Source organism: Lepisosteus oculatus, chromosome 1 (genome assembly GCF_040954835.1).
Source record: "Lepisosteus oculatus isolate fLepOcu1 chromosome 1, fLepOcu1.hap2, whole genome shotgun sequence".
Classification (NCBI taxonomy): domain Eukaryota; kingdom Metazoa; phylum Chordata; class Actinopteri; order Semionotiformes; family Lepisosteidae; genus Lepisosteus; species Lepisosteus oculatus.
In genome coordinates this window covers 72974946-72994122 of record NC_090696.1, presented here as the reverse complement: position 1 = coordinate 72994122, position 19177 = coordinate 72974946, and the positions used below count along the sequence as shown (strand labels likewise).

Sequence of the window (19177 nt, the reverse complement as noted above, 5' to 3'; positions counted from 1 at the left end):
CATTGTATGCCATTAAAGTGCTCATTTTTGTCAAAAAGTTCACTGCACATGTGCTGGAAATCTGAAACAGAGATTTATAACATTTTCATGGGAATACAGTAACTATGAATCTGATTTCAGTTCAATAAAACATAAAGCAAAGCATTATTTTTACATCAGCTTTAATAAAATACATAATTGAAAGTTAGACCATATCCAGATTTAATTAACACTCATACACACATGATCTTACAGCTAAGTTTTCCATGAGCAGGAAAAATATATTTAAAATTCAAAAGCAATTAAAATATTCCATACTTGTACTGTATATAACCTTATACTGCATATACTGTACCCACTGCACTTAATTTAATACTTGAATATATGATCACCTCTTAAATTTAAATTTCTTGTAATGCCATAACATATTGCCATATACTGTACTTACTGCTACAAAAGTACTTTGGTAGCAGTCTAATCATATTTATATTTACTGTACATGTTTTTTTCTAAAACAGCCTTGGTTGCACAACAAAACAAAACAAAATCATATGCTAACAGCCATATGGTGGAGTACAAGTTAGCAAGGCTGTGAAAAAATCTCATACACAACCTGAAAGTACTTGAGCAAGCTCACTGCGAACTGTTTTTTGAAAACTAAAATATAAAACAACAAAACTCACTATTTTATTTCTAAATCCATTGTAAGGCTTCCTAGATGTCTCCTCTTACAGAAAAAAAACAAACAAACTGACAGGAGATCATGGCTGGGCCTTGGGCATGCCACATTATCTGTTTCAAAGCTGCTGTTTCTTGTGTTCCACAAGAGTCTTCCAGGGCAATTTCTGGGTGCAAGGAGAAAAGTGCACATTTGGGACAGAAAATTAATTCTACCAGATCTCTTCCCCCTTATATACAGTAACATTCATGCAAAACAATGTATTTTGCTTAATCTATCCTCAGGAATTGAATCCCCTTATCAGCAATTGCTGGGATCAGCAAATAATTTAAATTTTCTCTTAAATGCAGTGCACATAACATTTGGGGTTTGCCAGGTGTTTAAAGATTCAAGCTTATGGCTTTAAAACCTGTACTAAATAAGGAAAGAGAGAGAGAACCTGCAGATGTGTTTTTCCAGCATGCCCACCTGTAAGATCAACTGATCATTAGATCTGGTACAATAAAATCCCCATGTGTTGGAGTGGCACCAATCACACTGATGTAAAACTTGACTAGAGGTGCCCAACAAGTTACAGGAGCTGGCGCACTGCATCCCTAGAAGCAGAGAAGACCATGACCAATTACCATACCCATCCTACGGGCTCTGCCAGTTGTGCAATGATGTTTGGAGAATCCCAGTCACACAGTCAGCTATTCTAATGCCCCAAGCTGAACCTTGCATGTGTGTTGGACTGTCCTAGGCCAGTGTAGTTGAACACTGTAATGACAAATAGGCTGCCACTAGAGACCGCCAAAAACACAGTTCTAAGACTTTGCTTCTTGCCCTGTGAATATTTCGATTGCACAGTAATTGAATAGTTGTTAATTGTGCAGAACACGGAATGATCATGTGATGTTCTCTGTGTATAAAAGGTGGTCAAATTCAAAGTTAATTCTTGAATATTTTGTGCGTTTGTGCTGGACTAAGCTTAATTTCCCAGTAAAGAGAGACCAATCTTGAATTCTAGTCAAGGACTCAAAGAGAGATTCTACTGTATGTTGTGTAACGTGCATGTAAAACACAACACAATAAAACCAGGAACCATCTTGTGCGCTGATGGTGCATGTGTAAAAATCCTCAGTACACCTCCTACAGTGTGAATCTTTCACACAACTGACAACTGAAAGCGACTCAAACATTTGATTTAGCTCCAGCAGGCATTAGCTCATACTGCTTTACAATGTGGTGTGGTTCAGCACTTTCTCTTGAAGCAGTATAATGGGAGTAATAAAAAGACAGGAACAGTAGCTGCACTTTTACGGTAATAAAATAAAGTGCTTTTGACCCCTGAAAATCATGTAGTCACTGTCAAAATATTGAATCTAATCTTTCAATGCCATCATAAATTACTGGAAAGTAGCAGGTGCCAGACATTCTGTGGCATGTGCATGAACCACAGAAATAATGATAATAAATTCATTATAGCACTAATACTGTAACTTTTCTCTTTTAATAATGTAATCAACAATTAATGTCTCGTTCAGTTCAGAAATCATTGTGAAGTTTTCCTTTGAATACTGTATTTTTATACAGTACAGTACATACTGTACAGTATCTTAGAAGAAACACCTCCAGGATTATGGTGTTTATTAAGAGTGATGGACTATAATGTGAATGTGAATATCAATCAACTATGGCCATCTCACAGTGTTAGAAAGCAAAAGCTTTAATGAAGATGACTAATTCTGCTTCAGGTACTGTATATAAAATCTGTTAGCAGTCATGGACGCCCTTGTTAGGGCTCATATGTGCGACATAATTTATAGTGACTGCTTGCCCTTGAACATAACCTTGACATAACCTTGCAAAGCATAGCCATGAGTTTTCCTTGAACGATACATATTACAGGGCCCGACAGATGTATTCATTTCCCCCACTGAAATAGGACTAAAAACATATAACAGAAAGATTTATGGACTGGCAAATGTGTCTTGTGGGGAAAAAAAAAACAACATATTCTGTAATCTTAATAGCATTGCGCTGAACAATGAAACTAACCATTAAAAAGTTATATGAGTCATAAATAGCTGAAGTCCACAAAACATCAGGGTCAAATGTACAGTATTCATACCCCGATAGTTAATATTTTGTAAATACTTCTCATGCCTGGATTACACAAACAAAACGCCTTCTGTAGTGAGCTATGAAGTACTGGCATTTCCGAATGAGTCTCTTCTGGTTATTGCTCCAGGCAGAATTGCTGTGGGTCTTTCAGACATTCATTTCTTTGGTGAACTGCCTTAGAGAGTTCAAACCACAAATGACCGAATGACTTTCAGGTCTGGAAAATATGATGGCCTATCAAGAACATTTTTTGTGTGTACTGTAGTTACCCATTTGTTGGTCAATTTGGATTTGTGCGATAGATAATTATCTGTAATGACGCGGCAAGATGAAAAATAGCCACGTCTGACTGAGAGCTCACAAGCAGTTCTCAGGCAGAGGTGAGGTGCAGAGCAGCGCAACAAAGAGGTGGCAAAAACAACAGGCAAAGGCACGCAACATAAGCTACGGAAGTTCATTAGCACTATGGAGAAAAAATAAATTATTGCGTTTATACAGGAGAGTATTGCATTTATACGAGATAATATTGTGTTTAAATGAGATAGATAATTTGTGAAAAATATAGCCTATTATATTAATATCTTCCTTTACATATGCAATAATATTGGCCCATGTAAATTAGTATTGAATTAAATAACAGAAGAACGTCGTCACAATCCTCTTTTTGGGATCAAAAACAATCTACAGGGGCGCATCTGCGGTCTTCTGTATACATGAAGTACACCACCGTGTGAGTGAGCACTACCGTGTTAAACATGTGTCGTTTTCGCTGTTTCTGAGGCTAGTAGAAAAGACACGGCTTTCCAAACGTATCTTCTTCCTGATGTGAAACTTCAGAAACATGTACTGTACATAGGCTTTTGCCTTTAAACGTGTTTAAACATTGAACGGAATACATTTTACGATGACTTGACAGTAAGGCTTAGCAGCAGACTGCCAAAGAAGAAAAATAATTCCATGATGGTACACAAGCCATTAAACATTTTGTACTTTGCTGGCTTGCTGTGACCACCACCACCACCAACAACAATAATAACGATGATGATGATAACTATGATTTTTCTCATTTGTGTCATGCTATCACAATTCCAGTATAATATTTTTCGAACTGTTTTAAGCATTGGGTCATGAATACATTTGGAGGGCACAGTGTAAATCAGGAGAAACCAGAAACACATACTGTAGAAGACTGAAAAGAAGTTCAGTTCAGTTTGTTTGTCATATGCACAAGTGCAATGAAATGCTTATTTGCAGGTATGCTCCTATACGAAAATAATAAAGGAATCACCAAAAACATACTGGAAACACAAAACAGCAGCAACAACAAGTTAACTAACATACTGTACTGTACAACAGAAAAAAGTCAGACAAGCAGTGTGAGAAAAAAAAAACGTCAGTGTGAGTCAGTGGGAAACTATCTTTATGCCTAAATTGTGGATGTAAAACCTGGGCTCCGAATGCAGTGATTAATTTTGAAACCAAAAAAAAACCACTGTGTGCGCTGATGTTAACAAATAATGATAGAAAAAAATGGATAATATTAGATTCAATATAAAACTAAGTGAATACGTAGATAACCGAGTCAACACAAAATGTCAAAGCAATTTTGGAAAATATTATAGATATGTGTAATTAACAACTCAATTTTAAGGGAAATGGATCGTATTTAATTTGGCATGAGGAAAATGTATCATTAGTCCCATAGCATTAAATGTAGCTCTGGTGCAAATAAGAAATGATACCTTGTATTGGAAATCTGATAATTCTGTAAATTCTCAATCATCCTGTTGCATAGCATAGCATGGTTAACTGTTGGCACAACCACAGGGCTCGGGGAAAAACCCGCTCCATATCAGGATGTGGCACTGTGCAACTATGAAAGCTTAGACTAATTTACTGATAGGAATGCGTAAAAAATGCGCAGATAAGGCATCCTTGCTTTAGAAATCAGTATATTGGTGCACTGCTGTACAACAGCTGAAAAACTCTAAACAAACGAAGAAATGAAAGACCGAGAAAAGGTCATGTCTACATGAAATTCGGTGACATTTACTTTTACCAGCGGACGACACATCACTTCAGGCCACAGCCTTGTAATACTGCTCTGACTGTGGTAGCTAACAACAAAGTGTGAGGGCAACCCTTCACAACAGGTACAACCAAGAACACAGTGAAGTTGCCAACGCTTGTAAGATCTTTAGATTCTATGTTTTATTAGCTTATAAATTAATAATCACAGTAATATCACATAAAATGTCGCCTCATACAAATACTTCAACCTCACTATCTTGAACATGGCATAATCATAATTATCATAATAGTGAAGGGCTAAAAACACAAATACGCAGCGATAAACAGATCACTATTTTAACTGGCTGCAGTGACTTGGTTAATGCAATCATTTTGTATAGAATAAAATGTCATTTGTTAATTAGATCTGGGCAATTAAAAACTTTTAAATTGGTCTTTTTCTACTTTAACTAATCTGTTTACAACAATTTCCAGTATACCAAGACATTTTCATGGTCTTATTATTCTTATACTATTATTATCTTTATCATCATTTTTGATTTGTTAATTCAAAACAGATGGCAATTTATTTTAAGATCCAATTAAAGAAAATGAATACTTCATAAATTAGCAACTATAATAATACAAAAAAGAACAAACACAAAACATAAATTGAGTAAAAATGAAATGATGAAAAAATTAAAATTGTTTAAAAACTCAGATGTTTTCATTAATATGTAGATCAGCATTTCAAGACTATTGACTCTTGAAGACCACAAAAACAAGAGTGTATTCAACAATGTATTTCTTTAAATACTATGGATATTTTATCACAAAATGCAAATATTAAACACAAGACTTACAAGACATCACAAGAAGCTGGTTATCCATCTACAAAATCTACCTACAGTGTAGGTGCATTTGACCATTTTGAATCAGTTACACTCCTGCAACTTTTACCACATAGTCAGAAGACTAACTGAAACCTGATGAATAGAGACACCTGCAGACAACTTCCCGAACCAAACTAACATGACTGCCCATTTCATCAAGTAACCTGAAAAAGGAAGACTGTATCAGAATCAGAATCACCTTTATTTGCCAAGTACAATTCATGTACAGTACAAGGAATTTACTCTGGTGTACTTGGTGCTGCAATATTCTACATACAGTATCCCATTCACAAACAAGACAATAGACATCATTAAGACAGTGCACATACAGTATACTGTAACTACTGTAGGAATTCTGGTCAAGCAAAAAGACAGCTCTAGAACAGAACCTGTTCACAAATCAGGCAGTTCTGGTTTTAATAGACTGGTAGCATCTTACTGAGGGAAGTTTTTGAAGCAAGACCCAACCTAGATGGGAGGGGTCATCAGCAATTTTCCTGCCTGCTTCTTTTCTCTGGAAGTGTACAAATCATCAATGGATGATTTGTCTCTGGAGTGGGCTGACACCTTGCCAAACCAAAAAGTTATAGGGTCAGTCTGAATTGCTCTCAATAATGGCTCTGTAAAACTTTGTTAGCATTGCTTGAGAGACACCGCTGCTGTTCAGCTGATGCAGAAGGAACATTCTGTGCTGTGCTCTCTGTTCCAACGAGTATTACGACCCCTGTGCAGGAGTCCGAGGTGAGCGAGTCCGAGAAGGGCGATGGAGGAGAGTAGTCGAGTCCAGAGAGGAGAGCTAAGCTAACAAGAATCTGAAAAGGGTGAGACGAAGGAATGGTCTAAAGGTACAAATTGGATAGGGGTCCGATAGGCGAGGTCCGAGAGAGCAAGATGTTGAAGGTTGGAAGTACCGAGAGCTCAAGAGGCAGAAAGAGAGGGTTTAAGTAGTGAAAGAAAGGGTGTGGAATGAAGATTGAATAATTAGGGACAATTGGTGCTGGCTGTGTTCGTAACACTCTCATTGTCTCATTGTTCACAGCCACATCAATGATTCTCAGAGAGAGAGGTTTTGGAGAATGTTTTTGGAACTTTTCCATTGTTTCCACTATTTTAAGGGTATTAAGCTCCTGGCGGTTGTTAGCACACCATGATACCAACCAACTCCCCCCCCGCCCCACCCGTTCATGGTCTCATCATCATGAGTGATGACATCCGTAGACTTAATTAGTCTGATGGAAGAGTCGCAGGAGGTGAAGTCATTGGTGTACAAGAAAAGAGTAATGGGGAAACCACACATCCTTCAGGTATACCTTGGATACATTACGTACCTTAGATATCTTATACCTATGGGAAAGTTAAAAATCCACTAGTAGATGTAAAGTAACAATTATTTGTAAAGGAGTTCTGCAATCATAGTATTAAATGCAGACCTAAAATTAAAAAAATAATAGTTCTCTCGTACTGTACATGCCTAAGGATTCTAAACGTTGCGAAATGGAGTTAAGGCCCGTGCCAACAGCATCATCCACTGACCTGTTGGCTCTGTACAGTGTGCAAACTGTAAAGGATCAAGGTGTGAATCTGTAGGAATTTTGAGATAATGAAGTATCATGTGTTTGAAAGTCTTCATTATGACAGAAATAAGAGCAATTCGTCATTAAGCCATTAAGACAAGCTATTGTGTCCTTTGGTACAGTACATAATTAAGGATTTAATTAAAATGGAGGGTTTAAAGCAGGTAGAGATCTTACACTGATCCAGACACTGATTAAATGTCAGTGACCACTGGGGCTCATTGCTCTGCACAATGCTTCACTGTGGGAGAGGGAGACCAGGTTGGGTTCAGCAGCTTTCCTGCAATTCTGCCTTGCAAAGAGATGAACTTCCCATTCTGAGACAATAAGAGGGGGCTGAAGAGGAGAGGAGCAGGCTATTAACTCACTGTGTGAGAAGGGAAGAGGGAAAGAGGAGGTCATCAGAATGCATGAACTATGATCATCATTAAGGAGCCACTGTCTTTTAAACCTCGTTCAATCTAACTGACAGTGACGAGTCAACTATAACATCAGGAGATTTCTTTTTATCATTTGTGATAATCTGAAGACTCATCCAAAGAGTAGCGGAGTAATTTTTTGCCAGCTGCCGTTCCAGTTTTTTCCTGTATTGGACATTTGCATGTTTAATTGTTTGGTTGAGCTGACATTTAGCTCTTTTGTAGCTCTCACTGTCTCCATTCCTACAGTATAAGCATTCTTCTTTCATAACACACAGGTGTCTTCTTGGAACGCAAGTGTCCTCACAGAAGCTGATACACAAATTGACCACAACTGTATCAAAACAGTCAAAACAGTCTTGTAGTTTCTCAATGGTTTCAGTGGTCCATCTCTAAGCTGTTTTCTTAGTAGGCTTGGGTAATTTTAGTTTCTGTTTATACGTAGGTGTTAACTGAACCATAGCAGAACTTTCCAGTGGTGTGTGGGGGAAAGCATGATGTACTGTATTTCCCTTATTGTGCAATAGCAGTGATCAAGGGTTTTTCCTTCCATAGTTGAACAATTAATTTGCTGTTTGTAATTAGGGAGGTCACTGCTCAGGTTGGTATGGTTGAAGTCCCCCCTAATAATAATCGGAGAATTTCAATGTTTTTTTTTAGCTCTGTAATTTGATAACCTAACAACGGTTTTGCTGACTGCACATTAGCCTCTGGGGGAATATATATATATATTCCAGCCAGAATAAAACTTTGATGCTAATTCGCTGGGAGACTAGAAGGGTTTCAGTTTGTATAGAGTGATTCCTATAAAGGAGAGTGGTTTTTAGAATGAACAGTGACATTGTTACACCAGTTTGTGTTCACATTAAAACACATGCCCCCACCTTTAGATTTATCGATGAGGCTAGCATCAAGATCTACCTTAAACAGCCAGGTAAATCCACTATTAAATCTGGAGTGAAGGTTCCAAGCTACATTTCAGTAAAACAAAGAGGACTCCTGATTTGTCTGGAGAAATGTGTGACCACACATTGAAGAGAAGCCGGCCAGGCAGAGCTGGCTGAAAAGTGTGTCTCCTTAACCGCACTTCTCCCGATTACAGTTGTTTTGTCCAGGTCAAAGGGTCATCCATTTATTGAGCTCTCACGTAATAGTATAGTAAGCAAGTTTCTATGGATCATATGAAGGAATGAAACATAACGAATGTGGACTCATAATTACCCTGCATGAAGGAGGAGCACACACTGTACATACTGTACTGTAAGAAGGTAACAAACAGAGGTGGCTGAAACAGAAGCAGAAAGACAGACCTTAAAAGGGTCCTCATGTTGCTTAACCAGCACTCAACCTGCCTCTGATTTCAGTTACACATCAAATGTCTCAGCATCAAAGGAAGCAGTAAAGAGATATTTTTAAAAATTGCATGATGGTGAGATGCAATCTGAAAATCTCCACAGACTCATGGTAACAAACGCCTAGAATAGCCATTAAATATTAGTGAAAAGTGCATTGGAAGGAATGTTGTGGACAGATAAAAGATCGTTTATCAAACTATGTAGCGTCTACATAACAAAAAGGACGTAATTAGCAGATATGCTTGGGAACTGCACACACAGCCAAAATTCAATTCCAAAAGTAAATTTGTGACAGTCACTAAAACACCAAAAATCTCCAGAGTGCAGGGGGAAGGTGTCAGAGTCCTCAGTTTACAGAACTCTGAGACAGCAGAATTGATAAGGCTTTATGACAAAATGTGCTGTAAACCCCTCACTGACACCACTAACTGAAAAGACATGTTAGGATTGGTAAAGTGTAATCAGAATTAGAATTTGCTCTCAAATACAAAGAAGAGCCAGGATAAAGGATTCACGGCGAGATAAAACCAAGATAATTATTGGAAAGGACACAGTGTGGAAAAATAAACAAAATGCAAGTGCTACGAAAAACACCACCTCAGTTTTGAAGGACTGTTTAGCACTGAAATGCACAGTCACTTGAACTGGTTCGCGCGACAAGTTCAATTAACATCTCAATAACCAAAAACATACTGCCAATGCAACCAAGAAGCTCATCAGGAGTAAAAAGCGTAAAACCCTGTGGACCGGACAAGTCAATCTCCAGATTTTAAACCAAATGAGTACTGTATGCATTTTACGTGCTGAAGAAAAAAATGAAGTTGGAGCACCCCAAGAACAGGCAACAAACTCAGAGTGGCTGAAACAAAGGCTCGGAAAAGCATGTCAAATAATTACACAAAGCGCCTGGTGAGCTCAATGGGTTGCAGACTTCATGCAGTTACTGCCTTAAAGGGATATGCAACAAATACTGACATTTACACTTCAATATGTCCTGAAAGCGAACATGTCCCAATACGTATCGTCAGTGGAAATCACTGAGTTGAACACAAAATATATATTTTTTTCAAATATTATCCACTGTCTGAGCTACTGTAAAATAAAGTGCACTAAAGCCATTACTAAGAGTCTGTAATATGCATGGGACTCTAATATCCACTTTAGTATCTATAACCAGAATGCAGACAAAGATATTTCACATACCAGAAGTACAGTACTGTACATAGAAAAAATACAAGAAATTCTGAGTTACAGTACAGGTCAAACATGTCTGACACGATACATTTTCATCATCTAAAATGTAATGCATATCTGAACTTTTACTTTGCTACAGGATTTGGAGAAGACATAAAATAGTGGCTCTACGTGTAACTGAATCTCTGCATACAATAACTCTACATATCTACATATTCCCTAATTACGTACTGTAGGTGAATTTGTTAAACAATTATTGAACCCTACAAATCTTTCAGTCAAGTGAAATAATCTAGAATTGGCAAGAAATAAAAATGATCTTTTTTATTTTTTAATACAGGAATAGGCCTTAGTATATACATATCAAGGAAAGAGAGGACACATTTAATATTAAAAGGGACATTTTTTCCTTTTTATGATAATCATTTATCCTACTGTACATATATGATGTAAAATGAAAGAAAAAAAAAACAGGATTGATCACTTCAAAATATTAACAGTGGAATAGGATCTGACCTTCTTGATTAAAAAAGATAATGGATTGAAATTAAGGACACTTTTACAAAGGGCTACTGACTGATTCTGCCCGTACAATATTCAGGAATTAGCCAAGGAGAGATAATGATGACTTTCTGTGATTAATACGATTAAATCCTCTAATAATATGATACAAATGTATACCGTCTGCTTTTACTACCTGCATTTATCTAGGAGCTGGACTCTGATGATTCAAAATTAAATAAAAAACATTTAAGGGAAATAAATCATCTGTTTCCAATTTTTCTTCACATAATTTTAATAAGAGAGCGCAAGCGAAAGGCTATTCTAGTCCCTGTATTAGGCCATGTTTGCTAAAATTAGATAATAGTAATCTAAAATGAATGAAAAACGTATTCAAGTTATAAATTGTTACCCTATTAGTCATATAAAACAAAAAAAATGAAAATTCAAAGAAATAGCAGGTGAAAAAATGGATTAATAAATAGAAGATACTGACTAAGCACAATCTTCCATGAACTAACCAAATACAAGAGACTGCAGTCTAAGCATGTCAAATAAACTGGTTATATAGAGAGCCAACCTGTTAACTCCCTAATCTTTCTGTTCTGTTTACTTGATAATAATCATCATGACCTGCTCATAATTATTCCATTTAGTTCCATTTCCACAGAAACTGAATATAATATATTATAAAGGCTATAAAGGCCTCTTCCAGGCTCATATAGATGAGTTGGGGAAAAAGCAAAACATCGCAAGCCTCAAATTACTTTCTACATGATTGTTAAGCTTGTAAATGTGAACACACAGAAAAGGACAAGAAATTTTTATAGAGAGGAATGCATGGCCCAGCATAATGTGTGTTATGCAGAGGAGTTTTTATGGAGATAGACCAACCACCCTTAATGATGCTTCAAAGTCTATAACAGCAAACCAAGCAATGAATGCTACAAGCACATATCAGGCTAAACTGATCATTTGTGTAGACACATTTGTTTCATTTGTATTGCAAGCTACTTGGAGATTAGTACTTGCTCAGAAGGTCTTTCATGAACATCTGAAATAAAAAAAAGATGTTTTTGAAAGGAATTGTTTAATCATCAACACAAATGAGATCTGATGACAATGACTTTGCTATAAGGTCACAATGTGGAAGTAACTGTGTCCATAAGGAAAGACATTAACCATTTCTTAGACCACGTAGTGCCATATCCCATGCTGCCAGCTGGCCAAAAGGCTCAAGTCAATACCTTTGACAATGAAGGTCATGTTAAATATTTTTTGAATAACCACTATATATTTTTAACCCACACTGTTCAACCCTAATACCACTACCATTTAAATCATTTACAGACCTCTTGATTGGTTTTAAATCAAGTGTGAGCAATATCCTTCAGTGGAGTAAATATATTACACATGGTGTAAATAAGCTAGTCTGTTCATCAGACATGAAACTTCTTAAATGCATTACTACCCACTGGTCAGTTTGCATCTGAATTACAAAGCTAATATAGATGAAGATGCAGCACATTACAAATACAGAAATATAAATAAAAAGTAGTATCAGAAAATGTGTGAATAAGTTTTTATAAAATTTGTTACTAAAATATAGTAAATTATACAACCTAAGGAGATTTAAGACTGTTACTAAATGTTTGAAAACAGAACTGCCTAAACTGCCAAAGGCAGTGTGTTCTAGCACTGAGATGTATGTTGGCCCATGTCTAATATCAGATTGGGAAGTTTAAAGATGTGATTGTAATGTGGAAAGACATATGTTTTTCTAAAAGATAAATCAGACATGCTTAGAAATTGCCACCATTTTTTATAAAGACAGTAAAAGGGAGAGAAAATAGTTTCTGGATTAAGAGAGCCTAATGTTTCACTGAATACAGCGATGCAGATGTTAGGCAGCAGGTAATATAAATCTTGCAGCACTCATATATACAGTACAGGAGGCCACCTGGTCCATGCAGTGTGGTAAGCAGTCACATGTATGGTATCATCATGTGAGTAACCTTGGAAAGTAACAGAATATTATTTAGGCGTAACACATTATTGTGGTGATTAGTGCTGTTATCATAAAGCCCCTGCCCCTTGGGTGCCTGTCTATCATGTTTGCATGTTCTCCGCCCGTTCAAATGAATTCACAACAGGTATTTCAGTATTACATCTTCCTCCTATCTCTCATAGACGTGCATGTTAGATTTGATCGCTACTCTAAATGATCCCTCTGGGATTAATATACCATTAGTAAGAAGGCTGGTATCCCAGTCTTGTTTCCAGAACACAAGGGGAGTAGTTCTGGGGACTTTCTTCCCTGAGTAATGCTCTCAGGATATGGGACTAGATGGATAGATGCACTATTGTCTGGGCTATTAAACAAAGTCCTTAGACAAACACTGCTTATGTCTGTATAGAACTCCAAGCTTGACTCTGCATACTGTATGTACATCAAATGCTCGAGAGAGAGAGAATTATAGAAGTGATTAACTTAGATTTAGATTATTGTCTTATCCTGTTTGGCTGATGGCACTTTTTCACCCAAAGGGCAAGGCCAGGGATTTACTGAAAAGTCATGAGGAATGGAGGGGGAATGTTAAGCAACAACATGGGGAGAGGGGTAGGAGCCGATACTGCCCAGGTGAGCAGAAGTGGTAAAGGACTGTGATGTTTGCATCACAAAACAATGCTAAAAATCTATTTAAAAACTCATCTGTATCAAGGTTTTTATGTGACGCAAAAGTAGTGAAATCCTTGTATACAAAAAATATTTTATTGTTGCACAACATAGAGTAAATATCTTAGAAGTATTTTATAAGTGTCTTTGACTTGTGGTATTTAAAATGAACTATTTGGCAAATAATTTGTTTTGCGATTAAATATATGTGAAGCTGAGACATTCAACTATTCCTGGAAGGAATGGACATTTTATTCTTAAAGAAGTCGAAGATTTAAGGCTTTCCCTAAAAGTGATGTAAATAATAGAAAACATTACTTCAAATGTAGGAATCAGATCCATGCAATCTAAGTCAATTTCATAAAGGTCAGATAGTCTGTACATACAATTTCATAGAGTCAGATGTTGTGAGCACAGAATTTCAAAACTTGGTTCAGGGTGAGTTGCCAGAGCAAAACATGCTATTTGCTACTTGACTAAAATTGACCAGATTCTTGGGTCAAGAATAATATTTTTAGAACCAATTTATTATCTTTAATAGTTATTTTAATGTTACTTATAAGTTACTCCACACGTTTTCTAATTTCAAAAGGTGTAACTATCATTCTGAAGAAAATGATAAGTTTTCCTAGGTGTGTGCAGGAAAAGTACTTCTCCTCATCAGTGTCCTGTAGTTAGGGATCTGGTCATTCTTTCAGTAGAAGATATAAAATGAAATTCTCAGAATTCTTTACTGTATGCCAGAAAAAATAAATTAATCTACCACAGAAAAGAGAAGTGCATACTGTTAAACAAACACACACAACAATCGATAGATTCAGGTACATGTACATGGATTCACTTACAGGTCATCAAGACAGCATTCAAGCAGTCCAATCCATAACATTCAGAGATGTTTCTTAAAACTGTAACATCTCTGAATGTCTTTGTGCAAAACAAAACTGCAGTGACTATCTTGTGTCTCACCTGTCATGCATCAGAATGCAATAAAAGTGTCTGCCAAAACATACATCTACAACAGACAACATAGAAACGTGATACAGGATAATGAAGGATGGATGAAGTTGTACTGTACACAAGATGAACACATACACAATAATGGACCACTGACAGATTTATCTATGCTTTCAAACTAATGACAGTTAAGTGCTCATTTAAGGGCACATTAGAGATCAGCTGACACAGGTTATTCTACATTGATACCGATACTGTAATGGTGTATTAAAAGGCACAATTGATTAATGAATTGTTTGAACCCCAAAAAATTAAATCTGCTTATTAAAAGCAAAGAATTACAATGGCAGACTAATGCAACATACCTCTCATTCATGTTCATTTTTGCTAAGCTACTATTTTGTTATTTTGTACCTAACACAACAAAGTGATTAACTTCACAGCAGAGTTTTCTTATGGCAGCCTTTTCAGCTGTCTTGTTATAGTCTCGAGATGATGCAGAACACAGTCCATACTTGGCATTTGAACACAATAGAAACAAGCAGAATATGGTTCTTGATTCAGAAATGATCTGACTTCAATGTGAATCCTGCCTTGAGCCAATTGCTTGCTAGGATAGGCGCCGGCTCCCCTGTGATCCTGCACTGATCCTGAAGAGATTAGAAAAAGGGTGGATGGAAAGATAGATTGATGGGTAGATGTTTTGGTATGGATGCACAAGATACCTTGTGAAACTAAAAATTCTCCATTTCACATCAGCTTCTATATTTATGATTTTTGTGTTATTTTTCAAAATAAAACATTAAAAAGACTATATTCAACATGTGCCTGAAGATTGATCTGAAGGTTAAAGAGTGTCTTCTTTACTTTCCGCAGTGAAATTCACCTTTACTTGGTCCTTTGCTCCCAACGAATGCTGACACCTCTCCCCTTGAATCTGATCTTACAGTCTACTTATCTGACCAGCTTTATTAAAATAAGAAAAGTCAGCTGATTTGACTTGTGGTATCTGATTGTGTCTCTGAACACACATTTGGCAAAAATAACAACAGCCAGTTAATAGTTAAACTATTAACTAGTTTTCCACATGAACCAACCAAGATGCAACAGAGAAAACATGTACTGTAGGTAATGTAAACCACTCAAGGCACATTCTATCGTGTGTTAAGCACCACTAGCCACTAGTATCTTTTTAATACAGAGAATTGTGAATTTGCAATTCTATTTTTAATTAGGAGTAATACACCCCTAGTAACAAGAATAGCAGTGACCATATTACATTGACATTGTGAAAATGTGTCATAATTGGTCATATTGCATATATTTTTTTTTATTTATACTATGACCAGTGCTTTTTTCCTTCACCATAATTAATTATTGATACTGCAAAGTTATTACAGATTCTGCCTTATTCTACTAAGTGACAACTTTTAAGTGTAAGCACTTGCAAATGTTATCTTCCTCAATACTGTACTTCAAAGCTACTGAGGGAGATAACATTGTCTCTGGGTAAAATATTCTTAAGAGCAGTTTTTGCAATACCTGAGGCTGACAGCACCTACACATTGTGTAGCCAAATAAATGCTTAAAACTTTTTAAAAACTTTTTTTTTATCTTGGAGCAATGAACGGTGTAAGAAAACTGACAAGAAAATGAAAACCACAGAATGTGGAGAAAGTAAGACACAGTTAGTAATACACAATTAATAAAATAAGGTGAAGTGACAGACAGGACCTAACAGAAGATTAGTGGCAGTGAAAGGACAAATACAAATGTCTTTTTCTACACATCCTTCTATAGACAGCCTCCTGTGATATTTTTTTGGTAAATTAGGAGACCTACCTCAGCTATTACAGTGTGCCCATATTTGGAAAGAGAGAGGTATCCATGACAATTAATCTCAACAATCCCACAGGAGTACAGTGCTGTAGACCTAGCAAATGTGCCTGGAGGTGTTGTCAAAGACCTACTTCAGGGCCTTAAAACACCTTATCTTAATGGATTAATACATTATATTTAAAGTGCAAAGCCATACTTTGCATGTCAGCGTTATGGTACCGCAATCTTATAAATCAAATGAGTAGAATAAATGAATGAGCAAAACAACACTGTTTCAATACCTATTTTCTTCATTGAAATGTAGACTGATATTTTTGTTAAGACTGAGCTGCATGACAGCAGGAAAATGCAAGTTTTAAAATGTACAAGGTTCAAATATTAGACATAAGTATCAAGTTCTAGAATTTGCACGAACTGAAACTGAATTTGCAAACACCTTATTAAAGAAGTAGCTGGAACCTCACAAAACTGAAAGCCAAGTATTTATTTTATAAAAGCATGGATTTTTACTCTAATTTAAATTTCACTTCTTATGTCCCTAATTAAATTGAATTGTCACCTTCAAATGGTTTTACATTCCAAGTTCACATGGTTGATTCAACCGCTTTTCAGCAAAGCCAGCCGAGCATTCTTACTTTCAAAGATGTATCAATGTATTACTTAACATCCAGATGTTAAAAGGTTTTGAAATAGTCATGTGTAAATTAGAGTAAAAATCCATGGTTTTGAAAAACATTTGTAAAACACTTTGAAAACTGGTGGAAAACCTTGATTTAAATTCCGTTCTTGCGTGGAGAATAAAAACAAATGTTTTGACATCAAGCACTTTCTGGTGTAATGTCCTAACACAGTACTTAAATTGACTTTGATTAAAAAAAAACAATAACGACACAATACTGTACATCATATAAATACAACAATTTCAGAAGGCTCTAAAACACAAAGGTTCCCTTGGGGAAAATGCTGCCATGAAAATGATGAAATAATCTCAGAAGATCAGGTCTGCTGTAAATTCTTTTTGCATATGGTTATAAACTTCATAAAGATAGCCTTATTCAGACTCAGTATAATTACATCTTCTTTTCTCAATAAACCAGGAAGACATTTCATTCAAACAAGCAATTTTTTTTTTCCAACTGGGACTCTTGTTACAAACTGTTTTTCTGGGTCAGAGTCCTCTTCCCACCTTATCTTTTGGGGATCCACTCTGATCACAGGCAATGTTTCAAGATTTCCACCAGACATGTGTCTGTGTAGGTGCAGACCTGCTGCAAGGTGAATTCTGAAAGCTAAAACAATGCAGCTTAAAAGGTTTATCCAACCGGCCTTTGCATAATTAGCCAAGGAATATGTCCTTCATGCATAGTTACTAAGGTAACGCAATATGAATGTAACATGGATATAACTAGGTTTATTTTAAGATTGAGCAGCTGGTAGATTATTTATTTGTTTTCTTTTTGCTTTTTATGATATGACAATTAATTGAAAAAATGCAAATGGGATACAGAAGCATAACATGCAGCATACATTAATCGAACTGATTTAAAATTAGTTCTGTAGATTTCATGATACCTTTTCAAGCCAAGCATGGATTTTTCTAAAATATCTGGAAACTAACTGCATGTCTCTTGCTGACCTTTCTTGGTGAATGATTGCCTTAAATGAAATCCTAATAAATGATGGTGATTTGGTAATGACTTAGTAATTCTTCATGGAAGTGGCCAGTAATAAGGTCATTTAGCTTTTCCTTTGTGTGCACTAATCTTTAGCACTAAGCGCTGGTAATGTGTTTGAAATCTCTGTAGAAAGATTAACTGTAAAAATACTCTACTAAAGGTACTAAATAAGAATTGATTAAGAAGATGTTTTTTTGACAATGAGGAAATTAATAACTCTATCATAAATGCCATAAAGAAGAAAAATAAAGATGGTTTTAAAAATGGAATCAGATTTGATTAAAATATTATAAATAAAAGCTTTTTGTTTTTTTATAATAAATCTTTGAAGCTATGTCCAATTCATTTCTTAACAATTTTAAGATTTACAAAACAGGGTTATTACGTCTCTGCTGCAGTCTTCATCTTGAGAAAACATCCACCTGTAAGTGTGGAAAAGGGAAATCCTTTTGTTACAGAATTTATTTTACATACCTACACGCATTTCATCCTTCTTGATGCTTTCATTATCATGCCAATCTTTTCTTCGCAAGCCATCAGTCCACGTGTAAATATGTCCTTCACTCAAGCTTAGTGGAAAACCCTACAAAAAATGGAAATAAAAGATTCCACTGTGATTGCAAGAAAAGATGGGAGGCATATTTCAGCATAAGTTGCAGCACTAGTATCTGCATAGTCATGTTTCTTAAAACCTGAAAAGACATGTACATTTGTTCTTGTATCTGCAATACTTTCAGGTCAGGTCAGTATGGAAGGTTATAGTATATAGATCGCTGAAATGCTCAGCTAGGGTTATGCTCAGGTAGGGTTAGGGTTAGCATTCACACACAACTTAGAAAATGTTTAAGCTCAGGGATGGATTTTGAGGCCCAAGTTAGATTGAGAATGAGTGTTTTTGTGCTCCTATTTTAATTTTTTTTATTCAGGAACTGTCACGGGCCTGGATGGTGTGGTGCACCTCAAGGTAATTGTGTTCCAAAAGTAAGTCTGTCGGATCTAAAGTTGTAACCAAGCGTTATTGAATCTCATTCACTTGCAAGTGCTTTGATCAATGGTCTTGTTTCCCACTAATACTTTCTGGTATGTCTAAATCCAACGCCCAGAGAGTTTCAGAAATAGATTGCGGAAATGCTCAGTGGACACCCCAGCTAGGGTTAGGGTTAGCATTCACACTATAATCAGACAATTTTTAAGCTCAGGGCTGGATTTTGGGTCCCAAGTCAGATTTAGGACGAGTGTTTTTTTTGCTCCTATCTGAAAATATTAAAATAAGCAACCACTGTTGAATGTCATTTACTTGCAAGAGCTTTTATCAGTCGTC

At 36.2% G+C, this 19177-nt stretch overlaps 1 protein-coding gene across 1 annotated transcript in view; it reads right to left on the bottom strand.

The window, feature by feature from the left end:
- galntl6 (polypeptide N-acetylgalactosaminyltransferase like 6) overlaps positions 1-19177 on the bottom strand; it is a 295980-nt gene that overhangs the window by 188249 nt on the left and 88554 nt on the right. Inside the window, exon 3 of the mRNA XM_015345359.2 lies at positions 18331-18439. Coding sequence (XP_015200845.1) covers positions 18331-18439 — 109 coding nt within the window. The remainder of the gene's footprint in view (positions 1-18330; positions 18440-19177) is intronic.